Source organism: Schistocerca serialis, chromosome 1 (assembly GCF_023864345.2).
Source record: "Schistocerca serialis cubense isolate TAMUIC-IGC-003099 chromosome 1, iqSchSeri2.2, whole genome shotgun sequence".
NCBI lineage: Eukaryota > Metazoa > Arthropoda > Insecta > Orthoptera > Acrididae > Schistocerca > Schistocerca serialis.
Window position 1 is genome coordinate 717,427,201 of NC_064638.1, and position 16,727 is coordinate 717,443,927.

Sequence of the window (16,727 nt, forward strand, 5' to 3'; positions counted from 1 at the left end):
ACTAGACGTAAGTGTTTAGGTCTTCTGTGCTGCAAGAAGAGTAGGTGTACTTTTCACAGTTAACGTGGTGTTGAAGAAGGATCTAGAAACTAAGTTATTTCCAGGCCACAGAAGAGCAGAATAGTAGCAAAAAGAGGTGGGGCTGCGTGAGGCAGTGGTGTTGCCAAATGCAGGTACAGCAGCTGACTTGGCACACTCCACAGTGATGAGGTACAGGATCCAAGCTGATACACTATATCTGGTGAGTCAGTGCCAGCAGTTGGCTGCCTCGACTTAACTGCTACAGCATATTGAGCAGGTTTCATTGGAGAATCTATTGCTTCCTTATTTTTGCAGATTTAACTTAGGTAAAACAAATATGTGATCGTAAGGACAGAGGGAGCACAGTCGCCATAGTTATAGTCAATGTGTCATTCAGCATCTTGACACTGGATAAAAGTGATGGAAGCAAATGAAGTGAAATATTAATGTGCAATGATGTCTATGTGAGGTTATTGTCTACTGATGCTGTGAGAGAGTGGGTCTATTAAGGGATTAGGTGAATGAGCCTGCAAATGCCTATACTGTCTGTAGTAACTAGTTTATTTGAGGTCTCTCTATAAAAAGTCTGATGGCTTGTAATTGGCACAAGTATAGCAGGAACTACAGATTAGGAAGACTGTAGAGTTGGTGGAGGCTACTGATAAATGAAAACTGCCTAAAAATGGGTTCTTCAATTTTTAGTGGGAATACACAATCAGCCAATGTTGGACACCCTCTTACTCCATTTTCAAAGAAATTGTCCATCCTGACATCAACGGTTCCTGCAACAATCCTCAAAATTGTGGAAGTGCATAGCTCGTATAACCTGATACTTAGGTGTGAGTAGGTTATGACTTCCAACTATGTTCTTAGGATGTTACCACACAGAGACTCTCCTACTTGCTATTCCGAGAATGTATTCGTATGATCTGGTTTACCAATAAGTTGTCAGGTGAAAGTATGCTGGATCTCAAAGGACTCTTAACACACAGGGGGAATCATTTACAGGTACTACTAAGCCAACTGCAGGCCTTCCGACACACAAATGACAAAGCAGGTGCCACCGTCAGCGTGGGTAGGCATCTAATGACTCTCATGGCCGAAGTTTTGTTGAAACTCTCTTTTTGCATATGAGCAGGCTGTGTGCAGTTGATTGCACTATAGTGACTAGCACACCATATATGCGTACTTTGCCAAACAGTCCTGACACTGAAGCAACGGGTGCTATTGACAGAGCTCAGCTGTGAAAGGCAGTCTAAGAAGTGGGATTGTATTAGCAGAATCTTGACACAGCGAACTGTGTAATTTTGTATGCCTGTGTGGTAGATGCAAGGTGAAGGGGTGGATGGGTACTCTTTTTGTTGATATGGTAAGGTGAACGGGCAGTACATGTATCTTGTTTCTGAATAATGCATATCTCACACTTTGACTCTCGTATGGCTTGTGCTCCTAACATTTGAGAGATGAGTTATTCAAGGGACTGAAGAGGAAAAACCATTGAGAGTCAAACTTCATGCATGGTTGTAATAAGACAAGGAAACCCCTCATTCCAAAGTGACACAGGTTTGACAGATGGCATCCATGTGTGCCATGCACAATATTGGTGTGTGTGTATTTCCATTCAGTGTTGAGGTGACAGCGGGCTGTAGTTGAAAGATGAAGGGCGTCTAACAAGCAGAGGTCCCCTGTACTGGGATCGACTTTTTGAAGCCAAATATACAGTGCTGTAGGTGAAGATCCCAGATATTGCGCCCTACAGCCGTTCACCCTGGTGAGCCCACATTTGCGAGTCATTGAAAAAAATACCAAATTTTGGATGATGGTCAGTAACATTAAAAAAGTTGAACTATGTAATTTGGTTGTGCGGTGTACTGGATAGGATAATAGCTTCACAAGCAAGAGGTTGTGGGTTTGAATCTCAACAGGTGTAGTAATTTTCAATTCTTTATCGAAATCACTTTGATCACCATTTTTATTCATTTAATTGATTTAATAGTGTTTTTTCTCCTCTTCCTTTGTTACATTATTTTAATCACTGTATGATCTGTTTTCATTTGTTTCATTTTTTCTTTATATCATTTTCTTTCCATTCAGAATTTTTGTGAAGATAAATTTAATTACATTTTTCTATTATAATATTCAGTTATTTGAAAATTCCAGTCTATCAGTTAGTAAACGAAAGACCAAACAATCTATTTATATTGACTGTGCACTGGTGTGAAAAATGAATTTTTCGCTACCTGATCTGTAATTTTTTTCATGGTGTCATCATACAAATATTAAAACGTAACTTAAATACTTATTGCACTATGGATACAATAATGCTGAAGAAGATTTAAATGAAAGAAGGGTTTATAAGTGTAATGAAGTTCAAACAAAATGATAAATAGATATAATGAATGCAGTTATGTGGATGAAAAAAACAGGGTGATTAAACAAAAGAAATTCAATCAAAATTAATTAAAAACACATGAACAAAGATTTCAAGTGGAGAGAAGATAATAGGCAGAAAAAGGAGAGCAAATGAAGAAGTTAATATTATTATTAAAATTATGTGACAAAGGAACAGAAATAAAAAATTACATTTAAATCAGTTAACTAAATAAAAATGATAATCAAAGTCATTTCGATAAAGATTTAAACATAAAAAAGTTACTGCACCTGACAAAATTTGAACCCACACCCTCCTGCATGTGAAACTACTATTCTTTCCATTACATCACAAACCAGGCTATTTGCTGCACAAAATTCCAAATTTTTTTGCCAATTACAAATTGGGGCCCATCAGGTCAAATAGCTGCTAGCTGAGATACCTGGGCTCTTAACCTACATAACCACATAGGTGGTTTCAAAAACTCAAACCCACTGCTGATGACCTCTCCTTGTAAGCCATGCCTTATTTCATGATGGCAACCACTGTGGGGCTGAATGGCCATGGGCAGAGAATGTGTCAGCTGTTCTGCCAGCAAAAGTTCCTTCATGATCGCATTCTCTAATATGGAAAAGCAGACTCATACAGTGATAATTTGAGTGGTCTTAACAAATAATTACCCATGGCTTTGTAGAAAGAACCTCTCTGGCATTGGCCTCATTTATTTAACACCTACAAGTCAAAAATTTACTTCTCTCCATAGTGTTTAATTTCTCCTTGAAGTCTGGAAATCTCCTACAGGTAATCTGAGTGAGAACACAGATCGCCCCCTTTCTGAATATCTTAGTAAGTGGGGAGGGTATAAGATTTACTATAGAGGAGACACTGTGGAATACCAATAGAGCAGGAGAATTAGGTTTACTGTGGGAAAGCAGCCATTTAAGTGGTGCAAAGTGATAGGATTATCATTAACCAGTAAGACACACAGGTGTTTGCAGAAGAGCTGGTAATGTATAGTGATGCACAACCAGGAAAATAAGTTACTGAAACGGGAATGTTTTAAGAGTGAAGGATGTCCCTTACGGAGATAGAAATTGTATTATTGGGTCAGATGTTGAGTACTATCTATTCCATTTCCACTCTTTAGAATCTCACCATGGTCTAAACCGTTTTCTTTGGCCTTTGAAGATGAATAACTATTCCCCTCTCTGTCAATAAAATAATGATGGAGACGAAAGTTATTCTCCAACTTTTGCTCACATGTGCCCAATGTACGTGACAGGAATATGTTTAATCCATCAAAGATAGTCACGTGTTTTTACAATTTCTAATGTCATTTAAGTAAATTATTTGTATGCCATGCACTGTATTTCTTCTCAAAAGATTTAATAATTCTTTTAAAATTGTAGCATACCGACCTATGAAAACATTGTCCGTATAGATTTCCCGTTATTTCACTGCACCTGATTAATAGCAGCTATCATTTATTTATTTATTATTATGAGATTAATCAATACAAAGATTAATTAACAACAACATTGTTGTATTCCTTTTATCCTCTGCCAAGCCTCTTTATCCAGCACATCTTCCTTGTCAATGCTGCGATGTTCCATTACTCCATTTATGTGGTCTGTCCAAGAACGTCGTGGTCTTCCGCACTTATGTCAGCTGGGTGGTTTCCATTCATAAACCTTCTTTGGCAACCAATGATCTGGCATTATCATCATATGGCCATATCATTTTAATGATTTTCTTTCAATGCTATCTGTCACTGTATCATTTGCCTTCATTCTAGTTCTTACTTCATCATTAGTTTTCCTTTCAATTCTTGGTATTCTGGCACTCCTACGCAAATAATCCATTTCCACAGCTATTAGTCTTCTTTTGAGATCCACATTTAAGATCCACAGTTGTGATCCATAGCATTGCCGTGATTCAACCATTATCTTACCTACTCTTTTCTTATTGCTGTTGGAAATATTCTTATCCCACCAAAAAGAATTCATACACCCGAACACTTTTCTGCTATGCTGTATTCTGTATTTTACTTTTGTATTGCCCAATCAATTTTTCTCATTATGTGCCCCGAGATATATAAATTTCTCTACTTGTCTCATAACTGCTTTGTCATTGATGTGTACTTCAAATTTAACATCACTATTCACCACCAGATACTCTGTTCTTGTTAGACTCATTTGTAGTCCCCACCGACTGGGTGTTGTGTATGTCCTTAGGTTAGTTAGGTTTAAGTAGTTCTAAGTTCTAGGGGACTGATGACCATAGATGTTAAGTCCCATAGTGCTCAGAGCCATTTGAACCATTTTTTGTAGTCCCCACCTGTTGTATTACTGATATAATCATCATATCATGAACTCTAGGTCATCATCATCTTGTGCTATAATAGCTTGATTGTCAGCAAAACTTAATGAAAATATCTTTACATCGTTGACAGTGATTCCCATTCCTCTATAGCTGTTCTTCCAATTTCAGAGAGCCACTTCCACATATAAATTGAACAAGATTGGTGACATACTGCAACCTTGTCGCAAACCTTTAGTAACATTAATAGGTACTGATAACTTTGAACCTCGTTTAATCTGTCCCACATTGTCTCCGTGCATTTCAATGATAATTTGTAAAAGGTGATCATCCATACCTATATCTTTCATAGCTTCCCACTGCTTAGATTTAGGGACTTTATTGTAAGATTTTGCTAAATCTACAAAGGCAATGTGTAGTTCCTTCCATACTACTATAAATTTCACCATTAATTGTTGTAAAATAAATAATTTATCTGTACATGATCTGTTCTGCCTAAACCTGCTCTGGTCTTCCCCAATATGGTGACCAACATTTTGTCTAATTTTTTCAAACATTATCTTGCCAAATAAACAGTTCATTGTACAGTTGACACTAATGTCTCTATAGCAGTTTGTGTCTTTTCTATTCCCTTGCTTGAAAATAGAAACCATATATGACTTTTTCCATTCTGAGGGAATTTCAATCGTTTTACAACAGTTGTTCATCAGGCAGGTTATTCGTTTCTTCAGATATCTTCCTCCAGCCTTCAGTAATTCAACAGGAATGTTTCCTGGACTGGTGATCAGCCATTCTTCATTTTAATTAATGCACAATTCACTTCCTCTATTGTAATGTTTATATTTCGATCAGTTACTTCCATTTTCTCTTTGTTCCCTTCTGTGTAATATGGCCTGTCTTCAGTTGAAAGGTCTGCGTGATGCTTTTTCCATTCCTTTAAGGGAATTAGGTTGTCTACTGCTTTGTTTACTTGCGTTTTCGTCATACTGGTAATTGTCCTCCACACTTCTGTTGTTTCTGATCCACCTATTAGACTGTCAGTTTCAATACATTTCTGTTCCCACATCTTGTTCTTTTCTAATTTAATTCTGTTTCTTAATTCATAATCTGTTATCTGGTAGTTTTGCCTGTCCTGTAGTGATTTAGTTGATGACCATTTTTTGAAGAGCTTTTTCTTTTCCCTAATCAACATTTTCAGGTCATCAGACATTCATGGATGATCCCATATACCTAGACTTTTACTTTCAGTCCCTAGCACCTCTAGAGAAATTTTTGTAAGTGCTTTTTTAGTATTTTCATATTCTACTTCAACATTGTCATATTCTGGAATCACTTTTAATTCGTTTTCTAATCTACATTGAAATAAATCCTTGATGCTGAACTGCTTCAGGAGAAAGAGCTTATACCTTGCCTGCTCTAATTTTTGATGTTAGCTGTGGTCAACCACTTGTCCAGTTGTTGATTGTTTTCTCCTAAATGGGTATGTCAACTTTGCTAAAACTAAGTAGTGACCAGACTCACAGTTGTCTCCCCACATGACTCTAAGGTCTTGAACTACCATTTTTGGTCGTTGCTTGGTAATTATGTAATCAATTATTGATTTCTGCTGTAATAATGGTCTTTCCCATGTATATCTTTGGATATCTTTATGTGAGTAGTGTGTTCAGAATTTTCAAGTCACATTAGCATTACTATACCAAATTATTTCAGTTATTGTATAATAATCATGTATCCAGTTATCTTACTAAGGGCAATCATGTTATGATGCTCCGAGTGGCCACTTGTACCACTGCTTGCATTTGTGAGAAACGGAGTTGTGATAATGGCAGACAAATGTCCTCCGAGATCAGCTGTGTGTCTCAGGTCCATACTAATTGTAATTACTCTTTACAATTACTAAAATGTGGTTCGCTCGTTTTACCCTCTAATTGGGGTCTGAGAAGTTAGTGGGACATAAAGTCTTCCATAAAAAACACAATGAATAATGTAAATCAGTTATTGGGATTACAGGCGAGAATTGCCATTTTGCAATGGTGCAGCTGGATGGCTGGTTATAACTGATCCCAGGGTGAGAAGCTCAGTTGCTGCAGGGATGCCTCTCCTCCACTTTTATTTAACGAGAGATTACAGCAAATTACTATGATTGTTGCTCAGCTTAGATGAGGAAGGGAGTAGCTGACCAGTGGGATGAGCTGTTTTGGTGGTTAACACCTGGAAGGCCACATTGAGGTTTGACCACAAGCAAGAATAGTGGACTGTGGAATGAACTTTTAAGTGTAGGCAATGAATCATGTCAGGCGAGCCTTGGCAGATTCCCTCACCAGTAAGCAGGAGGTCAGTGGTTTATGTGTTTGTGGATTAATTAACCTTACACACTTCCTGTTAAGTGACAGTTGATGATGCTTATTTTTGGCATGACATTTATTACTGTAATAAACTCTAAAAATTGGACAGAAGTCAAAGTGCCCACACCCTGGCTCTAATTCTTACGCCAGTAACCATGGGCCTTGGTGCATACATTCGAGTCAGTATTGCCAAAACTGTTAGAACCCTATGAGAGTGGGCAGAAACTTCTTTAAATAATTCAACACTAGTGGCAATAAGGGCCTTTCCTGGCATGTAGGTTATTAATTAGATTTACACTCTGTACTCATTACTGGTGAAGCTAAAGACTCTTCACTGCATAATTTTCTTCCAGTTGGTCTAAGGCCTGATTGCTCTCATTAAAGAGGTAGCCTCTTTGTTCACCACCTCCTCCACAAATATGACAAAAAATAACAACTGCAGGCATGTACACAGGCAGAAACAATCAAATAACATGCAACAAGTAAACAGATGCTGCATGGGAGGGTAAACAAGACATATGATGGCATCATATTGCCCATCCTCAAGTAAATAAGGGCAGGAGACTGAAAAAAACAGCAAAGTGAATAGGGATGCTTGGAGCGTAGGGCATACCTGGGCCATGACAGAGGCACTGGCTCCATCATCTTTGGCACTCTTCTACCAATGCAAGTTTTACCTCTCAGCAGTTCTACTGATGTAGCAGGCAGGGGTTGCACAATGTTCCCCTGACAGGGCTTGAAATGTCAAAATGGACTATCACTTAAGTCGACCATCTGTTCAATGCAGCCATTGATTTGGGGTGGAAGGGGGTGGTTCTCCACTTTTTAATTCTTAACAGTTTGCACACATGTACAAATAATGCAGACATCAAATATGTTCTCTGGTCCCTCAATATGGCATTGGGACTTCCAAACGGCAGTACCAAATGATTCATAAATGTTTTTGCCATAGTCTCTGCCATCATATCAGCACTAGCACTAGCTAGTGGGAAAAGTGATCAATAATCAACAGAGTATATTTATTTTCTTGCTGTGTCTGGGGAAAGGGTCTCATTATAACCAAAGCCACAGTTTCAAATGGCCTAGAAGCTTGTGGGAAGATCTGCAGTGGAATTTGTGGCCAAATTTGTTGTGTTTGCTGTGTGCATGGAAGACATGGACATATATACCTTTCAGTGTCCTGTGGTTAGTACACCACCAATAAAGGGTAGCAATGCAATCATTTGTTGTTCATTTGCCATTGTGACATGCTAGTATGCTATCAGCAATGATAAAGAGTTTGTATAGGCTATGGTATTACCATTCAGGTTCTGAGAGGGATCGTGGGGTATAATATACCATCTCCATATAAAAAATCTGCAAGGGTGGCATACTGTTTACATTTGATGTGCTTCCTTCAACTATGTGATAAGTACGTCATTTACCTACAGTACACAAACATTTCTACTCAAGACATCCGCATTTTGATGACATTTGGCTGGTTTATGGTGTACATCATAACCATAATCAATTAGTTTCAAAACCCAGCCATCAGACAGTGGCTGGGAGCTTTTAAATTCAAGAGCCATAAAAGGGCAGTATGGTCAGCTACCAAGTGAATTTTCCACTACACAAATAAGATTTAAAATAATTAACTCCAAACACTGAGGCTAACAATTCGTTTCCTGTTTTGCTATAACAACTTCAGCTTTGATAAGCTAGTGAGAAGCATAAACAATTGGTTTGTCTTCACCACCTTGTTCCTGGCATAAAATGCATGTACGGCAAAATCTGAGGCATTACAAAACAAGAACTCATTGCATGGCAATTTTTCATTTTTCAGACCAATCAAAGGGTACTCCCTTCTCCAGTAGCCTTTTAAAACCTTTGTTGAAACTCATAGCCTTTTATAAAATGACAATAATAGTTCACCAGTCCTAGAAAACTGTAACTCTTTTAAAGCAGTAGGAGCAGGAAAATAGTCCACAGGTTCTGCAAAAGAACATTTATCCAAATTGTAGCTCAAGTTGGCATTCTGTAATCTCGCCAACACATTCCTTGATCACTCATTGTGCCTCTCAATGCTTCAAGGAAATATGATAATGTCATCTAAATGCACCAAACATGTCGTGGGTTTCAAACCTTGTAATAAGGAGTTGACAAGTATTTGAAATGTAGCAGGTGCATTTCTTAGGATAAAAGTCGTCTTTAAAAGTCATGTAAGTCAGAAGGTATTATTGCGAAATACGTGAGAGAGTGTCACAACAATATGCCATTTAGCATAGCAGTCATTAAAAGAAGGCTTGCCTATTTGACTATCATGGGCAGTGCATTCATAAGTGTCCAACTCCTGATAGTTAGGGCAGTAGAAAGCCAAGCACTTATTGGGCGTGCGGCCATCTCCCCTACATCTTCTGAAACGGTAACGCTAGCAAACACATGGCATGGCTTGTTGCTGCTTGCCTTGTTTCTTCTTGTAACAATGCCAAATATATCACTTCGTGGAGAGAGGCTGGGGAAGCCAGTTTAACTTCACCAGGAATCTGCAGGTTTATATTATGAATGAAAACATCAACCGCGTACATTTATGCCTTCTGCAAAAGTGCTTCATGATTTGTCACGTCCTGGCCAAGGGTATAAGTTTTGCGTGAGACAGCCCTTATTCTGCTTGCAAATGCCTCACCGCAAAGTCTTCACTCAAGCTTTGCCCAAAGGTAGAAAGTTAGTCACAGTAATAACTTGTGCCTCTTTTATTGGAATACCACTCTGCTAAACCCTTCGTCATGGTGTCAATCTTCTCAGCATTTTTCAAAGCATCAACCGATTTGACAAAAGTATGTGCATTTCTGTACAACTTGAACCCTCCCACATTCCACAAAAAAAAAAAAAAAAAAAAAAAACACCTGGCCACGAGCAGGGGTGACCCACATCGCAAATGTGTGTTTACATTCTCATTGGGTATTCCCAAAAAGCATGAAATGAAAATGACCATGAGCATGGCACTAGCAGTGGGAGAAGGCAAGGCAGCTGTGTTAGCTTTGACTGCCTTAAGGTCATTAAAAGTGACTTGTACTTAGAATCTGATTGTGCCATGGCAGATGTGCACAGCTGGCTAAACTACTCCTATAATTCTGTATTCTTAGTCATAAGCTTCCAGAACTCCAACAAGAGCTTCTTGCCGAAAAGTAATGCTTTTGAATTTCTTATTCTGTTCTCAATATTGGTTGAGATATTACATGTCGTGCAGATTACTCAGTCAACTTTCCCGTTTGGTTGACAAAGGTTGCAACCTTCTACCACTAGAGGGCTCCGAATTGTGTGTAACATGCTGGTGCCTAACACAACTGTGTTGGTGTGTGAAAAAGAGCATGCTGTAATAGAGTTTCAAATTTGAAGAGTTCATGCTGAGGGAATTAGATTAGGAAATGAGATACTTAAAGTAGTAAAGGAGTTTTGCTAATTGGGGAGCAAAATAACTGGTGATGGTCGAAGTAGAGAAGATATAAAATGTAGGCTGGCAATGGCAAGGAAAGCGTTTCTGAAGAAGAGAAATTTGTTAACATCGAGTATAGATTTAAGTGTCAGGAAGTCGTTTCTGAAAGTGTTTGTATGGAGTTTGTGGCACAACTTGACAAGAAGGAGGGACCGGTTGATAGGACATGTTCTGAGGCATCAAGGGATCACAAATTTAGCATTTGAGGGCAGCGTGGAGGGTAAGAATCGTAGAGGGAGACCAAGAGATGAATACACTAAGCTGATTCAGAAGGATGTAGGTTGCAGTAAGTACTGGGAGATGAAGAAGCTTACACAGGATAGGGTAGCATGGAGAGCTGCATCAAACCAGTCTCAGGACTGAAGACCACATCAACACAACAACAACAACATGCACACATGGAACACCCTCTCCTTCAGCATGACAATGCGAGATCACAGATGGGTGCTGCAACAATCTGACATTGTGGGTTCACAGTCATTAATGATCCTACATAGAGTCCTGATGCGGCTCCATCTGATTTTCATTTGTTTCCAAAACCTAAAGAACACTGTTGAGAATCTCACTCTCACAGTGATGAAGTAATGCAAGCAGAGGTGAGGTTGTGGCTCTGTCAACAAAGTCACACATTCTGCAGTGCAATATACTGGTCTCTCATTGGGAGAAATGTGTTCATCACAAGGTGACTATGTTCAGAAATAAATATATAGCCTTGAATAATAAACATGTGGAATATTAGTTAAGTTTATTTTATTTAAAAAGCTTTATGAGTTTACACACAAAACATTCTCTGAATTTACTTTCCAGCATGTCCCCATACAATAACTGTTTTATTACCACATAAAGCATTATTTTTATAAGTTCCATGTGAATAAGTGAGTTAAACAGAAAATATAGGTGCTTCTGTGATACAACGTACATGTAAAATATGTTACTGCTACTTCATTACTAATTATGAAGCAGTGTCCATTACTTTCTGAAAATTTCATCATTTTGTACAATTGTATACATACAACCTTTATGAGATAAGGATTCATCTTATCTTCCCTATAGAAGCATTTTCCAAAAGGTAATTATATGGGCAACATGTTGTGAAGAAAGACTGCAGGTGTTTTATTGCATTTTTTATTTAAAAATTGGGAAATCAAAAGCAGGAATGAGTGTGTGTATCTTAAAATATTTCTTTCTTCACTTTTTTACAGTTTTGAAACACATGAGAACCAGAGTGTGATTGTGTGGAATTAATTGGCTTCTACATGTGGTGCTGTTGATCTTACTTCCACATGATATTTTGTTGTAATGAATCTTTTCTCTTTGGTACAAAATTGTATAAAAGTAACATGAGAATTGTTTTCAAAAAATAATGTAGCTGTTTTGATTAGAATTGCCCATTACAACATATTATTGCTTGAAGTTCTTCCATTTTCCCCCACTGGAATAATAGGCTTTCCACTAATTAATACACTGGTATTTATAATATTTGCAGATTTGTAATGGAGACACATTTATTAAAGTAACTAGGAATACAATGCAGCAATTGGCTGAAAATTATCGCCGCCTTTCGTACACTGTACCTGAAGAAGCTGAAGCTGAAGATGAAGAAGAAGTAGAAGTTGAAGAAGCGGGTTTTGACTCTGAAGGCTTTTCAAGTGAAGATGACATGTATACTGAATTGATAAGACCACCATGTTACACAGAAGCAAAAGTACAGAATGTACAGGATGGAATTATAATGAGTGAGTGCAAGACACAAAAAGGTGCTGCTATTCAGATTGGTATAATACCTGAACCAATTCTGCAGAGAGAAAAAGAATATCTTATTTGTGATGACTGTGGGAGGTGTTACTGGTGTGGTTCACATTTCAGCAGAGCTCTGAACTCAACCTTGAAAGACATTGTTAAAGATGATTAGATTCCTTTTTATAAAGATTAAAGAGTGCATATTGTTTCTCATACATTTAATACTTTGATATATTTGCTATTTCGATTTTATTTATAACTTACCAATAACGGTATTTTTGGAAAACTTTGAAAAAAATATTTTTATGTTTCTGCTGTTATGTGCTGTAATAAATACATACTATGCAAAAGTACTCTTGCTAAATTATTTTTGTTGGTTTTCTTTTTCACTGTATATCCTTACATAAAAGAATTTAAACCAAAGATATGATACTTCACAGTAAGCTGATTAAGAACCTCCAACTTTTTCTAGTTTCATTAACAGGCATTTTATTTCAGTGAAGACTTCCAGGCTGAAGGGCTGTAGTTGATATATAAAACTATTCCACGACATTTCATCTCTGACTGGGGGAGCCATCAGCAACTGCATTCAGACAGCTGCATCTGAAACTGCAACCATGGCTTGAGGGTGATGCCTCATATTTGTTGAGCAGAGTAGAAGACACTGCCATTTGCCACATGATGCTTAATGTGCATTATCTCTGGCTGGCACCATCATTACCAATTAAAAGTAATTCATTGTCATTTGTTGGTGAAAAGTTGACATCCATATTTTATCTAACTACTACTTTTGTATTACAATAGTTATGCTCTTTGTGAAGCTCTATGGACACTCTATACATGCATGCATGATAATGCATTTTGTTCACTAAAACACTCACCTCACTCAATTTTAATGCATGGTTTCCATATTGCAAACATGTTCTGCTACTGCTGCTTTTTCAGTATGTCCCAGACAAAAGTTCGTTTTATGTTCGGCTAAGCAGGTCTTAACACTTCATTTTGTATTTCCAATGTATACTTGTCCATGACTGTGTGGAATTTAAGACATTTCAGGAGATGCTAGTGATACCGTACATCTTCCGCCACTCTTACATATTCTTTCATCTAGTTGGTGGTTCTAAAGATTGTTTCAACCCCACATGTTCAAGACTTTCCTGGTGTGAAACACAATTTTGTTAATAAATGGGAGGAAAATTTTTCCAGTTGACAGCTGTTGTTCCTCTTTAGTCCTTTCTTTCTCTCTTCTTGGAAAGAATACTTGATCAACCGCCTTACTTGAGTAATGAGTTTTCTTGAAAGCCAACCATAAGTGATTCAACTCATCTCATAAATAAACTGGCTTGCAAATTTTTTTAGCTCTGTCCATCAAGGCTTTAATGATGCCTCTTTTTTTGTCTTTGGTGATGATTCACATCCAGAAAATTTAGTTGCTGGGGCGAAGCTTTGTAAGGCCTGCTGCCCTCACCACTCTAACGTTGTGGCTGTCATAGCAGCTCTGTGTATGTAGGCTGGTGTTACTTCTGATATATTCCCACCAGCTGATGGAGCTACTGACATATCAGTTTAGTTATGCTGTACATGTATGTTCCTGCTTGCTGGCATCTGATGCTTTAGACAACAAAGAAAATTTGGAAATAATTCTCGCAGACCACATCAATGGTTCTGCAAAACTGCCATGTCAGTTCATTGTCACATGCGATTGTAGCCAACACAGTTTTAATCAACTTAAAACTTTTGCATGTAAGTAGTCATCACATTTTTATGCAGTTTATACATTTACAAACACATTTTGGAACACGTGAGGCAATACTGACCCTACGACTTATCTTAGAAAATAGATTAAGGAAAGGCAAACCTACATTTCTAGCATTTGTAGGCTTAGAGAAAGCTTTTGACAATGTTGACTGGAATACTCTCTTTCAAATTCTGAAGGTGGCAGGGGTAAAATACAGGGAGCGAAAAGCTATTTACAATTTGTGCAGAAACCAGATGGCAGTTATAAGAGTCGAGGGGCATGAAAAGGGAGCAGTGGTTGGGAAGGGAGTGAGACAGGGTTGTAGCCTCTCCCCGATGTTATTCAATCTGTATATTGAGCAAGCAGTAAAGGAAACAAAAGAAAAATTTGGAGTAGGAATTAAAATCCATGGAGAAGAAATAAAAACGTTGAGGTTCACCGATGACATTGTAATTCTGCAAGAGACAGCAAAGGACCTGGAAGAGCAGCTTAAAGGAATGGACAGTGTCTTGAAAGGAGGATATAAGATGAACATCAACAAAAGCAAAACAAGGATAATGGAATGTAGTCTAATTAAGCTGGGTGATGCTGACGGAATTAGATTAGGAAATGAGACACTTAAAGTAGTAAAGGAGTTTTGCTATTTGGGGAGCAAAATAACTGATAATGGTTGAAGTAGAGAAGATATAAAATGTAGACTGGCAATGGCAAGGAAAGGTTTTTGGAAGAAGAGAAATTTGTTAGCATCGAGTATAGATTTAAGTGTCAGGAAGTCGTTTCTGAAAGTATTTGTATGGAGTGTAGCGATGTATGGAAGTGAAACATGGATGATAAATAGTTTGGGCAAGAAGAGAATAGAAGCTTTCAAAATGTGGTGCTACAGAAGAATGCTGAAGATTAGATGGGTAGATCACATAACTAATGAGGAGGTATTGAATAGAATTGGAGAGAAGAGAAATTCGTGGCACAACTTGACTAGAAGAAGGGGTCGGTTGGTAGGGCATATTCTGAGGCATCAAGGGATCACCAATTTAGTATTGGAGGGCAGCATGGAGGGTAAAAATCGTAGAAGGAGACCAAGAGATGAATACACTAAACAGATTCAGAAGGATGTAGGTTGCAGTAGGTACCGGGAGACGAAGAGCCTTGCACAGGATAGAGTAGCATGGACAGCTGCATCAAACCAGTCTCTGGACTGAAGACCACAACAACAACATCATCATTTACAAACAGTCTTCTCTCTAGTACACCATGTTAAAGGTAATCTTAGCTTGTAGACTATGTCTCGTATTAATAGCTACTATTTTTTGTCATTTTCTAATTAATCTAAAAATTGTAAAATTTGTAATAATCTAAATTTGGGCTATAGCAAGATTTGGGACCATTTTGTGAATATGACTAACAAGTGCTTGTTTAGCTGGAATGCTGAGAACAAATGTTAATGTATCCTGCAGGGAAAAAGGAACAAATCGATTGAAACATATGTGACCAAGGCAATTCATGCAGCCAGAAATAAAACTACATTATATGGAAACTGAAGCCTGCAGAAATATTTGACCTACCCTATCGACATTAGATGCATTTAGCAAGGCTTCAAAATTAATTTCATGGAAAATTGGAAGAAAACTTGTCTTATGTGCAGAATTGGAAAAGGAACTGGTGCCTTATCTTCTTCACATAGAAGAAAACTTTCATGTCCTCACATGTGGTGCCGTCCATTGAATGGCTTACCTGTTGCCAACAAGGAATGGTCTGTAACATCTGTTTAAGAAGGGGGAGGCAGGAAGAGCTTTGGTGGATCTATTTTTGCAATGTCATAAGAAATGGACAAGAATTAACTGCTTTTGTGATATAACATGTAGCCAACTGTAAGACCATAACAGATGATTTTTCCAGTGTAATTGACCATTCCTGAAGGAAAAAGTCAGGTACATATTTACAGTTGTCTGAACATGGCTGATTAAAATCACATGAAGGTGCGATACTAGCCTACAATGATCACAGTAACTCATGTTTGACACAATGCTAAACCTGCATGAACTTCATTGGCTTGCAGTTGCAGCACTGACTCAATTTAAGCATTATCATCTGTTATTGGTCAGTTGTTAAATGCCTGTAAAGTATGTCACTGATGATAGCTATGTCAACTTACAAAATCATAGAGATACAGTTAATTTAACAATTAGTTTCCATATCATTAGATAATAGTTATCATATGAACCAAATACATTGCAGATGTACTATGATATGGGGGCTATTTTGGAAGAAAATGTATGCATATGGTGGATGGTGGATGTGACTTGAGACAAGAAAGATTTATGATTGAGAAATTATGATTTATGAAGGTTTTTTTAACACGTGGTATTAGATCAATCTCTCCAAGCATACAATAAGGGCTGGTAGAAATCAGTTTTCAGGCTGAGTACAGCGAGGCCGAAGCAAGCAATTCTGTAATCCATGTTAACACTCTTCATCCTCTAGCGTTTCGGTGAAGAACTTATCCAGGTGGGTTCCGTTTTTGTGGTGGTAGGTGGGATGGGAATCTGTCTTTAGGGTCTGTCTTCTTTTCTTTGATTTCAACAAATCCATTCTTATTTTTCCTTTCCTTCTCCTTGCGAAGGTCTGGTATTGTTTTCCTTCTTTCCATGCTATAGTCCCATTGTGGAACCCTTCTTATTTCCGTTTACCTTTAACCAGTTTTCACAGGATTGCTGAGATTGC

The 16,727-nt window shown here is 37.9% G+C and overlaps 1 protein-coding gene across 4 annotated transcripts in view; it reads left to right on the forward strand.

Moving 5' to 3' along the window:
- Nucleotides 1-12,632, forward strand: part of LOC126481186 (exonuclease mut-7 homolog) — a 232,865-nt gene extending 220,233 nt beyond the window's left edge. For all 4 annotated transcript variants that reach the window (XM_050104787.1, XM_050104778.1, XM_050104804.1 and 1 more), the window contains exon 16: nucleotides 12,015-12,632. In XM_050104787.1, the coding sequence (XP_049960744.1) occupies nucleotides 12,015-12,440 (426 nt within the window). In that variant the 3' untranslated portion in view covers nucleotides 12,441-12,632. The remainder of the gene's footprint in view (nucleotides 1-12,014) is intronic.
- The last annotated feature ends 4,095 nt before the right edge of the window (nucleotides 12,633-16,727 follow it).